Below are 20,008 nucleotides of genomic sequence, written 5' to 3' on the forward strand. Positions count from 1 at the left end.
GGGTTAGGAACGAAGTGGTGAGGGTGAGAACGGGTGTAAGAAATGAGTTAGCAGCTAGAGTGGATATGAATGTGTCGAGGTGGTTTGGCTATGTTGAGAGAATGGAAAATGGCTGTCTGCTAAAAAGTTGATGGGAGACGTACAAGAGGAAGGCCAAGGTTTGGGTGGATGGATGGAGTGAAGGAAGCTCTGGGTGATAGGAGGATAGATGTGAGAGAGGCAAGAGAGCGTGCTAGAAATAGGAATGAATGGCGAGTGATTGTGACGCAGTTCCGGTAGGCCCTGCTGCTTCCTCCGGTGCCTTAGATGACCGCGGAGGTAGCAGCTGTAGGGGATTCAGCATTATGAAGCTTCATCTGTGGTGGATAACGGGGGAGGGTGGGCTGTGGCACCCTAGCAGTACCAGCTGAACTAGGTTGAGTCCCTTGTCAGGCTGGGAGGAACGTAGAGAGTAGAGGTCCCCTTTTTGTTTTGTTTCATTTGTTGATGTCGGCTACCCCCCAAAATTGGGGGAAGTGCCTTGGTGTATGGATGGATGGAAGCACTGAGTAACTCTGTGCAGACTATATTACCATCTCAAATACCAATTGCATGAGTAAAGAGTCAAAGAATCCTGGACTCCTAGAAGTTTTATAGATGTTAAACTAACTCCTATGCATGACTTACAATTGTCTCCATGTCTATTACAAGAACTCAAAGCCGAGTCAACACAAGTAGTAAATCAGCAAGTGCAGGCTAAAGCTTGAATTCAAAATAAAGAGATTCCAACTACACCATTCTGACAGAACTAAAGAGGCTGAATGGAGATCTCACTGAGATGTGTATGTGTTTAATAGCACAACTCTGGTAACTTATGTGGTCTCTATAAATATTGCGTTTGTACTACAATGTTTCTGAATGCTGTGGTGCTGGAAATCTCAGCAAGGGTCTAAAATTTCTTTTAATCCAACTAAGACCAGGGAGAACTAGGCTATAGCTCCTGGTAACTCAGCATGGAGACTTATAAGGCACCCCAAAACTCCCACCCATACTCTAAAAAAGACAGTGATGATCATGAGAGTTAAGAGTTGCTGGCAACCCAACTAAGCTACCAGGATATCCCTCAACACTAGTCATATTCACAAGAAGATGCTAGTAATGTGGCTGAATGGATACTTATAAGAGACAATGTTTCAATAAATTTAATACATTTTTCTTTTTTGCTTCACCTATAACCAAATAATGTACACTGATACACTTACTGTATGATTAGCTCCACATGCGACATCTACAATTTGTACATCTGTAACAGGGGTAGGGTGACCATCTTTACTGCGTTCTACAAAGATCGGAACTCTCCTGGGCGATCTTTCATGCTGGAATGCAAGCTTGTTGCTGGTTAAGAAAAATTTACCATCTGTATTATGGCCAAGTTGTCCATATTCAGGTAAACCAAAGGAGTAAAGGTAACCTTTCTTGTCAACAATCATGCTGAACTCTCCTCCACATGCTACCTGTAAATAGTAAAAAACAAATAGAAAATATCAATAGGATAATTCATTTAGCAAAATATCTATGACACAAGTGATCTTTCTTGAAATGATACAATAGATTTAATTTTACAATTTATATATCTAAAATTTACAAAAATACCCATCAATCATAGTACTATACTATTCTTCATTATCTTATGTATAGGAAAAAATACCTGTCAAATCAACCAAGACTGTTAAAAAATGAGAGAAATCTACTTTGTACGACCTGATTCTTTTACTCCTCACTACTTGGTATGACTACTGGGAGTAAGAATATTTCTTTCTTTCATTAACCACCTTTTACATCATTATACTACAGTATACTTTTCATTACTTATTTCATTGTTTTCATTCACTTCATCCATGTCATTTTTATTATGTAATACTGTACAGAAACAAGGCTGGCATTCGGGATACGAGAAAGGAAGAGGAGGAGGAATTCAAGATAGAATTCAATGAGGTGAAGGTTGGTTACTGCTCACAGGGATAGTCTCCAACCATGAGAACTTTGGTTAAAATAAAGGGAACTCTCTTGAATTGCTTTCACTATCAGTAAATGCATCACTTAATTTAATTTTTCTGGATACTTGGTTGTCTTTTCTTTTAATCTTACTATCAGTTTTGACAAGGAACCTATTCAAAGTTGACAGCTTTGTCCTTTTCTTAAAAATGATATTTTGATTATAAAATAAATTTTTGCATATACTTACCCGGTGAATATATAATAGCTGACGTCTCGGACGGCTCGACAGAAACACAAAAACTCGCGAGCGATCGTCATGAAGGTTGCGGGTGTACCCACCAGCGCCAACTATCGGCCAGATACCGCATATACATGTAAACAGCTCCAGTTCTTCTCATCCCGCTGGGTCTCTATCGGGGAGGAAGGGGGGGCCTTTAATTTATATATTCACCGGGTAAGTATATTCAAAAATTTATTTTATAATCAAAATATCATTTTAAAATATTAAACTTAGCCGGTGAATATATAATAGCTGATTCACACCCATGGTGGTGGGTAGAGACCAGTATTAATACAGTTTACGGCGTATATGCTTAGAGTTTTTGACAGTTATATCATAACAAAACCCAAATAAATATAGGTACCTGGTAAGGAAGCTGACTCTGACGATTACTCTGCCTTGTTAGTCTGCTTTCCTCACGAAGCCCAGCCATCCTCTTAGGATGCTGAAAGACTCCCAGGAGCTGAAGTATCCAGGGCGACAACCCATACAACAGGACCTCATCAAAACCCTCAATCTGGGCGCTCTCAAGAAATGACATTTGACCACCCGCCAAATCAACCAGGATGCGAAAGGCTTCTTAGCCTTCCGTACAACCCAAAACAAGATTAAAAACATTTCAAGAGACAGATTAAAAGGATATTGGAATTAAGGGAATGTAGTGGTAGAACCCTCACCCACTACTGCACTCGCTGCAACGAATGGACCCAGTGTGTAGCAGTCCTCATAAAGAGTCTGGACATCTTTTAAGTAAAATGACGCGAATACCGACTTGCTTCTCCAAAAGGTCGCGTCCATAATACTTTGCAGAGATCTATTTTGCTTAAAGGCCACGGAAGTTGCTATAGCTCTTACTTCGTGCGTCTTAACCTTAAGCAAGCAACGGTCTTTTTCACTCAAGTGAGAATGAGCCTCTCGGATTAAAAATCTGATAAAATATGACAAAGCATTCTTTGACATAGGTAAAGATGGCTTCTTAACTGAGCACCACAAGGCCTCAGATCCACCTCGTAAGGATTTGGTACGAGCTAAATAGAACCTAAGAGCTCTAACTGGACACAGTACTCTTTCAAGTTCGTTGCCTACGATCTCTGACAGGCAAGGTATATCAAATGACTTAGGCCAAGGACGAGAAGGCAGTTCATTTTTGGCCAAGAAACCAAGCTGAAGTGAACATGTGGCTTTATCCGTGGAAAAGCCGATGTTCCTACTGAAGGCATGGATCTCACTGACCCTTTTAGCCGAAGCCAAGCACACTAAGAAGTGTCTTGAGGGTGAGATCCTTCAGGGAGGCTGAATGTAATGGCTCAAACCTGTCTGACATGAGGAACCTTAGGACCACGTCTAAGTTCCATCCAGGAGTTGCCATACGACGCTCCTTAGAGGTCTCGAAAGACTTAAGGAGATCTTGGAGATCTTTATTATTGGAAAGATCTAAGCCTCTATGTCTAAAGACAGACGCCAACATGCTCCTGTAGCCCTTAATAGTGGGTGCTGAGAGGGAGCGAACATTTCTCAGATGTAAGAGAAAATCTGCGATTTGGGCTACAGAGGTACTGGAAGAGGAAATAGATGCTGACTTTCACCAGTCTCGAAAGACTTCCCACTTCGACTGGTATACTTTGATGGTAGAAGCTCTCCTAGCTCTCGCAATCGCTCTGGCTGCCTCCTTCGAAAAGCCTCGAGCTCTTGAGAGTCTTTCGATAGTCTGAAGGCAGTCAGACGAAGCGCGTGGAGGCTTTGATGAAGATCCCTTACGTGGGGCTGCCGTAAGAGATCTATCCTTAGAGGAAGACTCCTTGGAACGTCTACCAGCCATTGAAGTACCTCTGTGAACCACTCTCTCGCGGGCCAGAGGGGAGCAACCAACGTCAACCTTGTCCCTTCGTGAGAGGCGAACTTCTGCAGTACCTTGTTGACTATCTTGAACGGTGGGAATGCGTACAAGTCCAGGTGAGACCAGTCCAGTAGAAACGCGTCTATGTGGGTCGCCTCTGGATCTGGGACTGGCGAGCAATAGATCGGGAGCCTTTTGGTCAACGAGGTGGCAAAGAGGTCTATGGAGGGTTGACCCCAAGTCGCCCAAAGACTCTTGCACACGTCCTTGAGGAGGGTCCATTCCGTGGGGATCACCTGACCTCTCCGACTGAGACAGTCTGCCAAGACGTTCAAGTCCCCCTGGATGAATCTTGTCAACAGGGAGATGCCTCGATTTTTTGACCATATGAGGAGGTCCCTTGCGATCACGTACAGTGTGTGGGAGTGAGTGCCTCCTTGTTTGGAGATGTACGCCAAAGCTGTGGTGTTGTCTGAATTGACCTCTACCACTTTGTTTCGAAGAATGCTCTCGAAACTCATCAAGGCCAAGTGGACTGCTAATAGCTCCTTGCCGTTGATGTGCATGCTCTTCTGAACCGACGTCCAAAGACCCGAACATTCCCGACCGTCCAGAGTCGCACCCCAACCAAAATCAGACCCTCTCTCAGACTTATGTTGCTGTCCCACCAGTTCAGGCATGCTTTTACTGGCTCGGAGACCGGGATTGATACAGCTTCTAAAGTCTTGCTCTTGTTCCAGTGAGAGTCTAGATGGAACTGGAGAGGGCGAAGGTGAAGTCTCCCTAGCGAGACAAACTGCTCCAGGGATGACAGAGTCCCTACGAGACTCATCCAACTTCTTACTGAACAACGTTCTCTTTTCAGCATGAGTCGGACTTTGAGCAGGGCTTGTTCTATTCGGGTGGCAGACGGAAAAGCCCGAAAAACTAGACTGCGAATCTCCATCCCCAAATAGAGAATCGTCTGGGATGGAACCAGTTGAGACTTTTCTAAGTTGACCAAAAGTCCCAACTCCTTTGCCAGACCCAACGTCCAGTGTAGGTCCTGCAGACAGCAATGACTGGACGATGCTCTGAGAAGCCAGTCGTCCAAGTACAGGGAGGCTCGAATTCCCGATAAATGAAGGAATTTTGCCACATTCCTCATGAGCCTCGTAAACACGAGAGGAGCAGGGCTGAGGCCGAAGCACAGTGCTCGAAACTGGTACACCACATTCCTGTAAACAAACCTCAGAAACGGTTGGGAATCCAGGTGTATAGGAATGTGGAAGTACGCATCTTGCAGGTCGAGAGAGACCATCCAGTCTCCCTCTCTGACCGCTGCTAGGACGGACTTCGTGGTCTCCATCGTAAATTTTGTTTTCGTAACAAAAACGTTGAGCGCACTGACGTCCAGCACTGGCCTCCAACCTCCCGTATGCTTTGAGACTAGGAAGAGACGGTTGTAAAATCCCGGTGATTGAAGGTCCGAGACTTTCACCACCGCTCCCTTCTCTAGCAACAGAGACACTTCGTGATGTAGAGCTTGTCTCTTTGACTCCTCTCGATACCTGGGAGAGAGGTCTAGAGGAACTGTTACTAGAGGAGGTCTGCGTACAAAAGGTATTTTGTACCCCTCCTTGAGCAACAACACAGACTCTTGGTCTGCACCCCTCTTCTCCCAGGCCTGCCAGAAGTTGTTCAGTCTGGCCTCTACCGCTGTCTGAGGACGTGGGCAGTCAGACTCTGCCACGGGAGGACTTGGCTCCTCTCCTCTTACCTCTCTTTCCGTCGGCACGAGAGCCTCCCCTGCTGGGAGCTCTGCCACGAAAGGGCGGGATAAACCTAGACGCAGGAGTCTCGATTCTGGGTCTCACAACAAAGGATGAAGAAGGAGCTCCCTTGCGAGCAGAAGAAGCCATCAGGTCATGTGTGTCCTTCTGTACAAGCGAAGCAGCAATGTCCTTAATCAGCTGTTGAGGAAACAAGGCAGCCGATAAGGGAGCAAAGAGAAGTTCTGATCTTTGACAGGGAGTAACTCCTGCTGAAAGGAAAGAGCAAAGGATTTCTCTCTTCTTCAAGACTCCAGACGTAAAGGTGGAGGCGAGCTCATTGGAGCCATCGCGGATGGCTTTGTCCATACAAGACATAATAAGTAAGGACACATCTTGGTCAGCAGACGAGATCTTCCTACTTAATGCTCCTAGAGACCAATCTAAAAAGTTAAAAACTTCGAAGGCCCTGTATACCCCTTTAAGGAGATGGTCAAGGTCCGAGGAGGACCAACAAATTTTAAAGCGTCTCATGGCCAGGTGACGGGGAGAGTCTACGAGGCTTGAGAAGTCACCCTGGGCAGAGGCAGGGACTCCCAAGCCGAGAAGTTCTACCGTGTCATGCCAGACGCTCGATCTAGAAGCTAGCTTAAAAGGTGGGAAGGCAAAGGCCGTCTTCCCCAAACTCCTCCTGGTAACCAACCAGTCGCCTAGAAGACGTAAAGCCCTCTTAGAAGAGCGAGAGAGCACTAGCTTAGTAAAGGCAGGCTTGGTAGCAGCTAAGCCTAGCGCAAACTCAGACGGAGGCGAACGAGGAGCAGCAGTAACAAAATGATCTGGGAAAAGATCCTTGAAAATCATCATGATTTTCTTAAAATCCATAGAAGGTTGCGCAGCCTTAGGCTCTTCTACGTCTGATAAAAAATCCAAAGGATTATCAGTAGGTGGAGGATCAGCAACATCCTCATCTGAAGGAACCTCGTCCGACAACTGATGAGTCTCAAGCAAGGGAGAGACCTGCCGTGGTGGCAATGCTTGACAAGCAGAGTCCACACGCAAAGGAGCATCAGTAGCAGTCAAGGACGCTACGTCATGTAACTGCTTAAAGGACTGACCAGCAACAACAACAGGAGCGGGAGGACGCTCGACGTCAAGTCGAGACTGCCTTGACTGCCTAGATTGAGCAAACAACTCTTGACTGCGGTGCTTGACGCTCAACGTCAAAACAAGTCAACTTAGCTGGTTGGCGAACGTCCTGAACGTCAACACGAGCATGCGGCAGCGGCTGAACGTCAACAAGCGGCTGAAAGTCAACACGGGACTGCATCGAGTGAGGCTCTACAAAACGTGACTTTGTAACGTCAACATCAACAGGACGAGCAAAGGCTCGTTTGGGCGGCTGACGGCCAGGATCTCGATCAGCGTAACGGCGAGGATCATCGTGAACCTGCTCAACGGTATACTCCTCCATAAGGGAGGCAAGCTTATTCTGCATATCCTGCAGGACAACCCATTTAGGATCAACGGGAGTCGGTACGGGTCGAGACGATGGTAACGTCTGTGACGGCGAGCAGTCTTCCGATGACTGCACAGGGTCAGAGCTGTCCCAATGGCTACAGCCAGGACGCTGGACCTGTCCTGAAGGGACTGACTTCCGCTTTAAGGGTCTAGAAACCTTGCTCCACGGTTTCTTTCGCGAGAAGCCTTCGGAAGACGAGGAGAAAACCGCCTCGCTCGTCTTATGGTAGGGGCGGTCTTGACGAGACACGCCCGAAACCATAGAGGGAACGTCTGTTCGTTGGTTATAGCCTCTCGTCCCCATAAGTCCTACGACATTACTTCTCCCTGGTGCATAGGAGCTTGCAAGAGGTCTCGGACTAGGCGAACGACAAGCACGAACAGACGAACCCTCGGTCGCAACACTAAAAACACTTTGCGCACTAATCACTTTATCCCCACGATTTTCTAATGTGGCACTCTGACACTTTAACACTTTCACATCCGCCATGAGTTGATTACGGTCCGTAGCCAAAGACTCAACTCTCTCGCCCAATGCTTGAATGGCAAGCAACATATCCCGCATGGATGGTTCATGAGTGCTAGTAGAAGGTTCAGGCACAACTACTACTGGGGAAGGATTAGGTTCAGGGGCATGGGAGGAGGAAAAATCTAATGATCTAGAGGAACTTCTCCTCACCCTATCTCTCTCAAGCTTACGAGAATACTTATCAAATTCTAGCCAGTCGAATTCCGAAAGTACCACGCACTCATCACACCGATCTCCTAATTGGCAGGTTTTACCCCGGCAATTAGAACACACGGTATGTGGGTCGAGAGAGGCCTTTGGAAGACGTTTGTTACAATCCCTAGCATTACATTTACGAAATTTAGGAATCGGAGAAGGGTCAGCCATTTTGAAAAGTCAAAGAAAATCCAAAAACAATCCAAAGTCATCAACAATAAAATCTATCCAAAAAAGGGTTCAAGAGTTTTAATTGAAGATAAAAACACCTGCACTGCGAAAGCTCAAAACCAAAAAGAAGTACTTCACCAAGAATGACGAAAAACTCCAGGTCAACAGCGAGTAATGGAATCAACTTGTCGACAAGACCGACAGAGAAGAACTGGAGCTGTTTACATGTATATGCGGTATCTGGCCGATAGTTGGCGCTGGTGGGCACACCCGCAACCTTCATGGCGATCGCTCGCGAGTTTTTGTGTTTCTGTCGAGCCGTCCGAGACGTCAGCTATTATATATTCACCGGCTAAGTTTAATATTTAAAATTGCATTGTTGCTATTATTGGATAGATTCAGTACTCAGCCTGATGAAACAGTATCTTTTATCAAATTTTATAGGCTTTCCCGCATTCTTAACATCTCCAATACCATTGCTTTTCCAGAAATAGTGTCTTGGGTAACTGTATCACGATCCAACTGCTTCAAAACAATTTGGATTAACTGTTTACTTTCAGTGTAATCCGCTTCTTGGGATTGCAAGTGATGTGTGTGGCAAGAAGTTTGTTCAAGGCAGCATACGGAAGGGCAGTGAATGGTGGAATGAAGGAATGAAGGTAAAAGTGGAAGAGAAAAAGAGGGCTTTTGAAGAATGGCTGCAGAGTAATAGTGAAAGATATAGAGAAAAATGTGGAAGAAAAGCGCAAGTTAAGTGAGGCAAAGAGGGTAGCTGACCCGAGGTGGGGTCAGGGATTGGGTCATTCATATGAAGAGAATAGGAACAAGTTTTGGAAAGAAGTGAAGAGAGTAAGGAAGGCTGGTTCAAGAATTCAAGAGACCGTGAAAGATGGAAATGGAAGGTCGTTAAAAGGAGAGAAGGCAAGGAAAAGGTGGGCGGAATATTTTGAAAGTTTACTGAATGTTGAGGATAATAGGGAGGCAGATATAATTGCTGTTGCAGGTGTTGAGGTGCCGGTGAAGGGAGATTAGAACGAGAGAGAGATTACAAGAGAGGAATTGAGGAGAGCACTAGATGAAACAAGAGTAGGAAAAGCATCTGGTATGGATGGTGTGAGAGCTGAGATGTTGAAGGAAGGGGGTGTGACTGTACTTGAATGGTTGGTGAGATTGTTTAATGTGTGTTTTGCGTTGTCAATGGTACCAGTAGATTGAGTTTGTGCGTGTATTGTACCACTATATAAGGGTAAGGGAGATGTGCATGAGTGTTGTAATTCAATGGGTATTAGTTTGTTGAGTGTGGTGGGAAAAGTGTATGGTAGAGTAATAATTAATAGGATTAAGGATAAAACAGAGAATGCAATCTTAGAAGTACAGGGTGGTTTTAGAAGAGGTAGGGGTTGTATGAATCAAATTTTTACAGTTAAGCAGATATGCGAGAAATATTTAGCAAAAGGTAAGGAGGTGTATGTTGCATTTATGGATCTGGAGAAAGCGTATGATAGAGTTGATAGGGAAGCAATGTGGAATGTGATGAGGTTATATGGAGTCGGTGGAAGGTTGTTGCAAGCAGTGAAAAGTTTCTACAGAGGTAGTAAATCATGTGTTAGGATAGGAAATGAAGTGAGCGATTGGCTTCCAGTGAGAGTGGGGCTGAGACAGGGATGTTTGATGTCGCCGTGGTTGTTTAACTTGTATGTTGATGGAGTGGTGAGAGAGGTGAATGCTCGAGTGCTTGGACGATGATTGAAACTGGTAGACAAGAATGACCATGAATGGGAGGTAAATCCGTGAATGAAAGTGACGGAGAGACAGAAATTGAATGTGTTTGAGATGAAATGTCTAAGGAGTACGGCTGGTGTATCTCGAGTAGATAGGGTTAGGAAAGAAGTAGTGAGAGTAAGAACGGGTGTAAGAAATGAGTTAGCAGCTAGAGTGGATATGAATGTGTTGAGGTGGTTTGGCTATGTTGAGAGAATGGAAAATGGCTGTCTGCTAAAGAAGGTGATGAATGCAAGAGTTGATGGGAGAAGTACAAGAGGAAGGCCAAGGTTTGGGTGGATGGATGGAGTGAAGGAAGCTCTGGGTGATAGGAGGATAGATGTGAGAGAGGCAAGAGAGCGTACTAGAAATAGGAATGAATGGCGAGCGATTGTGACGCAGTTCCGGTAGGCTCTGCTGCTTCCTCCGGTGCCTTGGAAGACCGCGGAGGTAGGAGCAGTAGGGGATTCAGCATTATGTAGGTTCATCTGTAGTGGATAACGGGGGAGGGTGGGCTGTGGCACCCCTAGCAGTACCAGCCGAACTCGGTTGAGCCCTTGTCAGGCTGGGAGGAACGTAGAGAGGAGAGGTCCCCTTTTTTGTTTCATTTGTTTGATGTCGGCTACCCCCCAAAATTGAGGGAAGTGCCTTGGTATATGTATGTATGTATGTTATCCGCTTCGCTACAATGACGTCAAAATTTTCTCGGTACTACACACGATTACGGACCAGATAACGTCATTTACAAATATAAACCAAATATAAGTTACAATCACACGTATATCTTACAAAAGAGTGCAGTATATGGTCATATATCCTACTTATGAAATTTCACTAAGAAAAGCTCCCCCTCCCTGATATTAGCCCCTCCTCCTCCTTTCTTCAGCCAAACAAAATTCTTTGGTCCTGTGGTTCTGCTAATAAGGACAGCGTCATCAGCATACTCTATGTCAGCTAATTTCCTATTACTAATCCAGTCCAATCCTTCTCCACCATCCCAAACAGTTCACTATGCATTACAAAATCCATGAGGAGGATAAATAACATAGATGACACCACATTCCCTTGGAGTACTCCACTGTTCACTGGAAATTCATTTGATAAGACTACACTATCATAACTTTGCACTTGCTATGCTCATGAACGGGCTAAATAAAATTTACATATTTAAAATGAACTCTACAATAGCGCAGGACTCTCCACAAAATTGGCCGGTGCACATTATCAAAGGCTCTTTTCATAGTCTACAAATGGCATCCAAAGTGGATTTCTATATTCTACACATTGATGTACATACCTTAAAATGAAAATTGGTTCAGTTTAACTTCTACCTTCACTAAATCTTACTTATTCATCAATTTTTCTATCTAGTCTCTTTAGAATAAGCATAATATATCTTTTCATGATAATTAATGAAAGTACAGAGGTAACTTGTTCGCTTAGCATTTGCACAGCAGCAAATCGATCCCAGCCTGGGACCGTGAGTTTAAGCTGTTTACTGGGGAGGTTACTGGTGTGATTGGGCACCACAGTGGGGGTTGGGCTTTCCAGACTGACATTCTGGTGAGCATCTCTTTTGATGAAACCGGAACTGAAACCACACACCTTTACCTTTTACCTTAAGTGCGGTGACCCTTTTACTATTGTCGTCAGTCAGATCTCCTTTTTTTTTGCCATTTTCACCATCACACCTAGCTCCCATTTATCAAGTTTTTCTTCTTCACGCCACATTCTATAAAACAATCTTGTAAGTATTCTAGAAGTCACTTGATTTTCAGCCAATATTTACTCAGCAGTTATTCTATCGTAACCATGGGCTTTCAATCTCTTCGAGTTATTTAATGATAGCTTCAACTTCGAACACGGAATTCATTCATAGGCACATCCGTCTTCCTCAGCTTAGGTATAGCAATAAAATTATTCCCTTCATGTACCCTATTCATGACCTTACTAAAGTGTTCCATCCAACGTTGTCTTTATTCATCTTTTGTTGTTATTACAGGTCCATCTCTCATTTTAATGGGTATATGCTGCTTCTTCTTTGCCCCAGTAGAGATTTCATTAATTCTATTAGTAATTCTTACATCATTGCCACTGCTTGAATTCATAGCTTTGTCACCCTCACCTGCTTTGCTGCCTAAATATTCTTACCAGTTAATCCTGGCTTTTATTTTGACCTCACTATCAATATCAGAATACTTAGCATGCTTTACCCAATAATATTCATTACTTTCTCAAAAAATTTCAACAATCAATTTCTGTCTTTGTTTTATATCCCAAGTATCATTTGATATCCAAGGCTTAACTGCATGTCCAAAAATTGCACAACCAAGACTGATATATGTTCTTAATATCACACCATTCCTTTGTTAATTGTCTTCTCTTTGTCCTGAAGTTTCGAAGACTGCAATTCAATTCTTACATTCAATTGCAAAGGTTTCTCTGTGCTCATCTTCTAGAATCTTAGCTGAATCAAACCTAGGTATTCTATCTACATTTCTGTTGGGTGCTTTCAGTTTTCATTTCAGTATGGCAATGAGAAGCTGGTGATCACAACACATATCTGCACCTCTATATCTTTATTAATGGCTATATGATCTATTTGATTTTTGTAATTGCCACATGGTGAAGTCCATGTATATTTGGGAATGACTTTGGGCTGGAAAAGAGTACCTCCAATAACAAGATTGTTGAACAAAAAATTGATTTGCAACTTCGCCAAGAACCTCAACACCAATCACCTTCTCTATACCTTAATTATTCCTTCCAATTTTGTCATTGATGTCACCAATCACAATCTTCATACTCTCTTGGATCTCATCTATTACACTCTGCAATCCTTATTGCACTGCTTTGATTTATAATTTGCAGTTAACAAAAAGTTATTCCCAAGACATGTGAGAGATAATTCTTCTACTAGTGATGCTAGGAGATCGAAAGAATTAGGCTTTGAGCAGGGGAGGGGAGGTTGCGAGCTGTTACGAAAACAAATTTGCAAAAAATAAACCTGTGAACACTGCATGGGTACACATCCAAATCTTGTTCATACTTGTCTACAAAAAAATTTGAATACGGATACAATGTTTTGCTCTGATACATATAAATAATGAACACAATATAAAATAAAGCTGAATATTAGTTGTTCTCTAAGGAGGAATTAAGGTTGGACGATTCTCTTCAGCTACGGCATGCAGCTCTTCTCAAAGGGCACTCCAAAATCAAACCAATGTTCTCTAGTCTTGGGCAGTGCCATAGCCTCTGTACTGTGGTCTTCCACTGCCTTGGGGTAGAGTTCTCTTGATTTAGGGTACAGACAGGCACAAAATTCTATCTTATTTCTCTCCCTGCTTTTATTGTTTATTCTTATAGTTTATATATGAAAGATCTATTTTAATGTTGTTACTGTTAAAATATTTTATTTTAATTGTTCATTACTTCTCTTATAGTTTAATCATTTCCTTGTTTCCTTTCCTCAGCGGGATGATATTGGAGCCCTTGGGCTTATAGCATCCTATTTTTCCAACTAGGGTTGTAGCCTAGTGGTAGTAATAATCTGGGAAATTCAGGACATAGATGTTGTGTCGTAAATTCTTGTCAAGGGATAAATGAAATTCATTACTATTTAAGGGTTCCTGAAGCACATTTACTATACTAAAATTCATCGTTTGTTTGGTAGACAAAGGAATGTAAAGTTTTGACCTATTCCAAGAACATAAATGTGGACATATTTAAGGAATGAATTTTGGGGGATTAGATGGTTGTTTATATTCAGGAAAAAGTTTTAATTAAAGTACTACAGAAGATCCCCAACTTGCAAACAATTGAAGATAAAAACACGAATCCAACAGAAACCATAAATCTCAGATATTGTACCTAAAGCTCATAATGAAATACAGTAATAAAACAATACTGTATAATCTAATACAGTAAGCAAGACGACATTTGCAATATGAAAAGGGACTATTTGTTGACCATTGAAGCTGAAAATTGTAGGCATGTGAGTTAGATGAAGCCTATTCTAGAGAAAAATTTAACAAAATCCCACTTAAAAAAGCTTCTTAGAACCTAATAAGTTTGTAAGATGATGACTTTCTGTAATCTAATCAAATAGCCAAAATGTGTTAGCCTATTGGCGAGTTTAAAATCAATACCTTCAATATATAGAGAGGTCATTATCAATCTGCAACCAATAAAAAGACTAATGCAAAGTCATCAGACACCTGCATACTCTTTAAATATCAAGTTAACAAGAATAATGTAAGTGCAACTTACCTTTGTGATTCTTGATTCTTTAAAGCTTATCCTGCAAGGAACATTGATAACAGCAATAGTATTTCCGGTACCGCACTGCCCCGACTTGTTATCACCACAAGCAAACACAGTTCCTCGGTCTGTTAAAAAAAGGGTGTGATTGCGTCCAACTGCTGCCTGCACTATTGTGAAATCTGCAAGACTGTTTACCGGAACTATTCCAGCATGATTTTCCGTATCGCCAACACCAAGTTGACCTTTCTCGTTACGACCTATGAAGATGAGAATTATGTTGTTTAAAAGAGCCTGTTGAGGTCCTCAGGAGGTAGAGGCCTATTACATGAAATACTAAAAACCATGTGACATAAAATGCATTCAAAATCTTCAAGACAATAAATTTTCAGCTGACTTGAAAGAAAACAAAATATTTTCAGGAGAAGCAGGTGGCCACAACTTTTTTTTTTTTTTTTCAAATTTGTGAAAAATATAAATACTCAAGCATGTTCAGCTTTCTTATTTTTCATTAATTTCATAAAAGGTGATTATTAAATAAGTTTCCAGATCTGAATATTCCAAAAATTCACATCTATTTTCTCCATAATAAAAATAGAAGGGATGAAAAATTCATCTGAAATTTTAAAACTTGTCCAGAAATATATCTAACAAAGTAATATAGTACTGTAGTCTTTCTCCATGTATTTGATACTTTTTTCTTTTATATTTGTTTTCTAAGTCTCGCGTTTCTTTACCTACCATACATAATTCCCAAGCCTTTTTCCATTTATCGGGGCACACTTGCAATATTTTCATATCATACAGATAAGGCAAATAACTGATTTATTTCTCTGAAAATTTTATATAAAGATTCTTTACCTTAAAAAATGAAATAATTCTATGTTTTATTCAGACTTTATTCAGCTATGAAATTTAATCAAATGTGGATGTGGACATGTTCAACTCTACAACTGATATTCCAGCTCCACTAAAGCCATATTCTCCTTAAAGATCGTGGGCTTGTATTACATATAGGAACAAATAGTGGTAAAAACCTACTTGATTCCACTACATGTCACGATAAAAAATGTACTCTTATTCAACTAGAAAGATTAACGAATACAGGTCCTAAACTTACAAACATAATTGGTTCCAAGAAGCTGCTGCTTGCAAGCCAAATTGTTTTCAAGTCCAAATCTGTTAAATATTACTATGATTTCCAGCTACAAAAGTTAACAAATAGTCAGGTTTCATATGAAATAGATCTCAGGTTATTACAAATGTTGTTTTGCTTACTATATCAAATGATATATTGTTTTACTGCAGTATTTCTTTATCTTATCTTTTATTTTCAGTTGGATTTGTGTTAGTATCTCCAAATGCTTGTAAGTTGAGGGCCTTCTGTACTCGAAAGTCGGTAAAATTCATTGCCCATTCACTTAATTGCAGCCAATACTTAATGCAAAGCTGAGCTATAATAAGAAAAACAAGAACACGGTTCTTACCAACAGTAAATGCTTTTCCCTCTTCTGTTATAATAACAGAATGAGCAGCTGTACAGTGTGATGCAACAAAGGCTACTTTAATGCCTTTGAAGGTTGAAATTTGTTTAGGAACAAAGTGAATTAAAGATGGTACCTGGTTCAGGTTTCTCCGCCCAATATACTCCCATTGTGCGCATCCTGTGAAGAGCACAGTTCCACGTTCTTCAGGAATACTGAGCCTCTGAAATATTAACATGGCATATAGTGTAACAAAAATTAATATGCAGTCAAGTAATTTTCATATACTAATGAAAAAAAAATTAATTTGTGTGCAGCAATTCTTGCATAAACTAAATCTGTTTCACTCTATCAAAACACTGAGTTAAGAGGTAAGCATGTAAAGTCTCATCTAAGCAGAATAAACAACACTGTAAAGCCTTCTACAAAGACTCTGAAAAAATTAAGTTCTTTTAATATAAAATTAGTTTTTTCATACTGTAAACACCTAATTGCAGTCCACAATGTATCACAAACAATCCCTAATAGCAATTGTAGTGACCATAGACTAAATCTTGAAGATCTCTGCCTCTATAGGTAACAGAATAAAGTCAGGTGCCTTTCTTCCATCCCCTACAACATTCACCAGCAGGCCCACGAATAGAATGGGGTGATCCCCTGAACAAGACGAAGGATGAATGAGCATTGGCTAGTCTCCATCAATGACTGACCTACTTCTGGCTCTCATGCTCTCCGAGGCTAAGGGATCTTAGTCTTTGGAAAGCAAACGGAAAAGTGTGGCATCACACGGAGCACAGCACACTCAAGCAAGTACCTGTCCTTGGTTAGAGAGGATCCACACCAACAGCCATGCAAGCACAGTGTGGCTTCTCGGTGTTTGTAGGAGTGACGAGATAGGACCTGAGAACTCATGAACAGTCAGGGCATGTCAGAAGGTCTCAAGTATTGAAAGAAATTTGGGGCGGGAGTGCTGGTAAGGAACGGGTGGCAGATATACTGTAATAGAAACCACCCGAAGAACAAGTGTAATTTTCGACCATGAATCCTGATCAGGTAGTTACTGATAACGGCAGATCCCATGGAAAATAACAATCATGGAGAACGAGTTAGCTTGTCTCATGGAGAGGAAACACAAACAGAACGTTGTCGTGGAGATGAAGTGAAGATCATGAGGAAACCTCGGATCTGGAAAAGAACTGGAACGAAGTAGAATCTAGTTCTATGATCCGAAAGTCACTAAAGGATGGACAGGAAGGGTTCAATCGCGATATGTCTGATCATCTGTTGTCCAACAAGTGTATAAAAGACCAATTATGTTGTGAATGGGGACAACGATACCACTGGTAACGGAGCATGAGAAGACTAGTAGCAACATGAAAGGAAGTGCATGGACCCTTTGCACGTGGATATCATACATGTGGTGACTGTGAACATGGAAAGCAATCTTGTGGAGATCAAACAATTGGTCACCAAAGTGTCCCATGGCAAGAGAGGGACGAGAGCAACTGAGAATATCCTGACCAGCAGTGTTTATGCATGAATGCCAGTACTGAATCATATTCTCTGGGAGGCTCAGGTTTGATACAGGGCTGTTCCTCTCATGAAACCATGCAGATGAATTATTCAATGTTTCACAAGACTCGGCCTAATCGGTCATCCTATGCTTCGATGACTTTTTCCTTCTCTCAGGGGCAGCAGACATCATGTCCAAGGGCTCAGCAACAGTAAAGGAAGATACAGTAGTACCCTAGGTTACGAGTAATGTATCTGCCTGCGAACAAAATTTTTGTACTGTATGGGCATTTTTTGAGGAAAAGTCGTAGAGATTTATGAATTTACGTCTATTTAAAAAAAAGGGAAGTAGTTGTCTCTAGATAGGTTCATTGTCAATTTGGATGTAAGAGTGTAAAAGAAAAAAAAGACAACCAAGTTAGAATATTGTTCTAGAATTCGTGTAGTACTTTCACAACAGAATTCAATCAATCATGACTCAACAGCAGAATTAATGAAAATATTGGCCAGATTAATAACCCTTGAATGTGCCACAGTAATAATTACAATGTAATTAATGCACTAGTTGACAGAATCTTAATCAAAAGGTATATTTTTTGTATTTCATAAACCTATCTCATGTAAGACTGCTGACATCATTCTATAATGCAATCCTGAAAATGAAAAATCTTCCACGATAATGGTGATAAAGTTATGGAACAATGGGGTTCTTACAACATAACATGACATGACAGATACCATGTGCTAGTTTGCACTTACTGTTAAATACGATCATTCTGGCGACAGTAGTGAAAATTGTGCAGGTAATAATGAAACAAAAGAATGTACGAAGGAGTCTGTCATGAGTACTGTATAAACTTTTAAAGAGAGCAAAACTAAAAGGGAACAAATGCATTCTTAGTAAATTCAAAAATATTTCAAAAGAATTAGGTACAAGAGAATATTTGACACTGCATGACGAATAAGAAGAGTAGCCACAAAATCACAAATTTTAAGTAATTTGTATTTTTCCTAACAGTACTTACCTCAAACTACTTTCTTAGGAGTATCTGGGATCTCCTCCCTAACCGACCAAGAATTTTGCGTAGTTCCCGCTATCTCCGTTTTCCCTTCGGGTCCCTCCGTGGCGGATGGATACTCGCCCTGAGGCGACCCGGGGTCAGCGTGCGAGAGTGCGCTGCTAGGTCCGAGTGGTCAGTAAGCGTATGTTTAAGTACTACTCGAACTCCTGTAAGACACTCGGGGTAGGATGGGTGGGCAATAACCCGTAAGTAGTTCGAGGTAAGTACTGTTAGGAAAAATACAAATTACTTAAAATTTGTGATTTGTTCCAACACGGAGTACTTACCTCGAACTACTTTCTTAGGAGACTTACACTTTAGGAGAAGGGGGTGGACTTACAGGCCGGAAGACCCCATTAACATCCTGGGGCACGGGACCTAGATAGGAGGCTAGGTCTAGACGACCCAGTGGACAGGGTAGGAGAGTCGGGGAAAGCACGCAAAAGTATACCTTACGTACAACTCACCTTTATGTATAATCCGGACATGGGTTTCCAGAGCATCCATCTCTCACATGGTAGGAGGAAAAGAAAGGGGAAAAAAAGGGTAGCAAGGAAAGGGGGGAGTAAGGAGGAAACTTGTGTCGCTTGCGATTACTTCCCTCGGGCTACCCGGGGCCTTTAACCTTTAAACTTGTTGCATGGCGGAAATTACTGGTCCGATGGAGAAGGAGTCCAGGGATTTCCTCGTACCGTCTTTCAGGTAGTGGGCCGTAAAGGTGGACTGCCTGGCCCAAGTACCTGCTCACATGATTTGGCCCACTGCCATGTTGCTATCAAATGCCAAAGAAGTGCTAAGGGCCCTAATATCATGGGGTCGCGAGGTCCCAAGAACCGCAGATCCATCACTGTCATAAGCCCTCTTGATGACTTGCCGAAGCCAGAAGGAGATCGTGACTGCCCTATTGACTGGGCCAGAAGAGACAAACAAACTTTTGATGGCTGGCCTGAGTTTGGCTGTCCTACTAAGGTACTTTCTGATTGTTCTCACTGGGCACAGGAGCAAGTCTTCCGGATTGTCTGAGTGAGGGATTGCTGGAATTGAGTACTCCTCAAACCTTGGATCAGCAACTTGTGGGTTCTGGGTTTTGGCCACGAATTCGGGTAGAAACTTAAAGGACAGTTACTTCCACCCTTTTGAGTGCGAGACCTCGAAGGACAAGCCGTGGAGCTCACTCACACGCTTGGCTGAGCCTAGAGCTAGTAAGAACACTGTCTTGAGAGTGAGGTCTTTATCCAGAATGTCCTTAAGGGGTTAGAAGGGAGGCCTCGATAGAGCCTTGAGAACCTTGGCCACGTCCCACTGCGGAACCCTAGAAGCGCGTGGGGAACAAGACTGTTCGAAACTCCCGATGAGCATGGAAATGTGGCGAGATGTCCCCAGGTCGATGCCTCGGAGTTGAAAAACATGATTGAGTGCTGCACTGACCCCCTTGATGGCTGGAATGGAGACCCCCAGGTCATCCCTCAAGTGAACTAGGAAGTCTGCAATCCTGTGGACTGATGCATTTAAGGGCCTCAGGTTCTGTGTGGCACACCACTTCAAGAACGTGGCCCACTTGGCCTGGTACACCACGCACGAGGACTTTCGAAGATACCCTGACATCCTCGAAGCTGTCTTCTCCGAGAACCTTTCCTTCCTTAACAGGCGCTTGATAACCACGCGTGTA

The 20,008-nt window shown here is 42.4% G+C and overlaps 1 protein-coding gene across 1 annotated transcript in view; it reads right to left on the reverse strand.

Moving 5' to 3' along the window:
• LOC137652274 (protein RCC2 homolog) overlaps positions 1-20,008 on the reverse strand; it is a 43,934-nt gene that overhangs the window by 15,979 nt on the left and 7,947 nt on the right. Inside the window, exons 2-4 of the mRNA XM_068385565.1 lie at positions 15,770-15,989; positions 14,292-14,542; positions 1,242-1,493 (exon numbers count right to left, since the gene is read on the reverse strand). Coding sequence (XP_068241666.1) covers positions 1,242-1,493; positions 14,292-14,542; positions 15,770-15,989 — 723 coding nt within the window. The remainder of the gene's footprint in view (positions 1-1,241; positions 1,494-14,291; positions 14,543-15,769; positions 15,990-20,008) is intronic.

Source organism: Palaemon carinicauda, chromosome 13 (genome assembly GCF_036898095.1).
Source record: "Palaemon carinicauda isolate YSFRI2023 chromosome 13, ASM3689809v2, whole genome shotgun sequence".
NCBI lineage: Eukaryota > Metazoa > Arthropoda > Malacostraca > Decapoda > Palaemonidae > Palaemon > Palaemon carinicauda.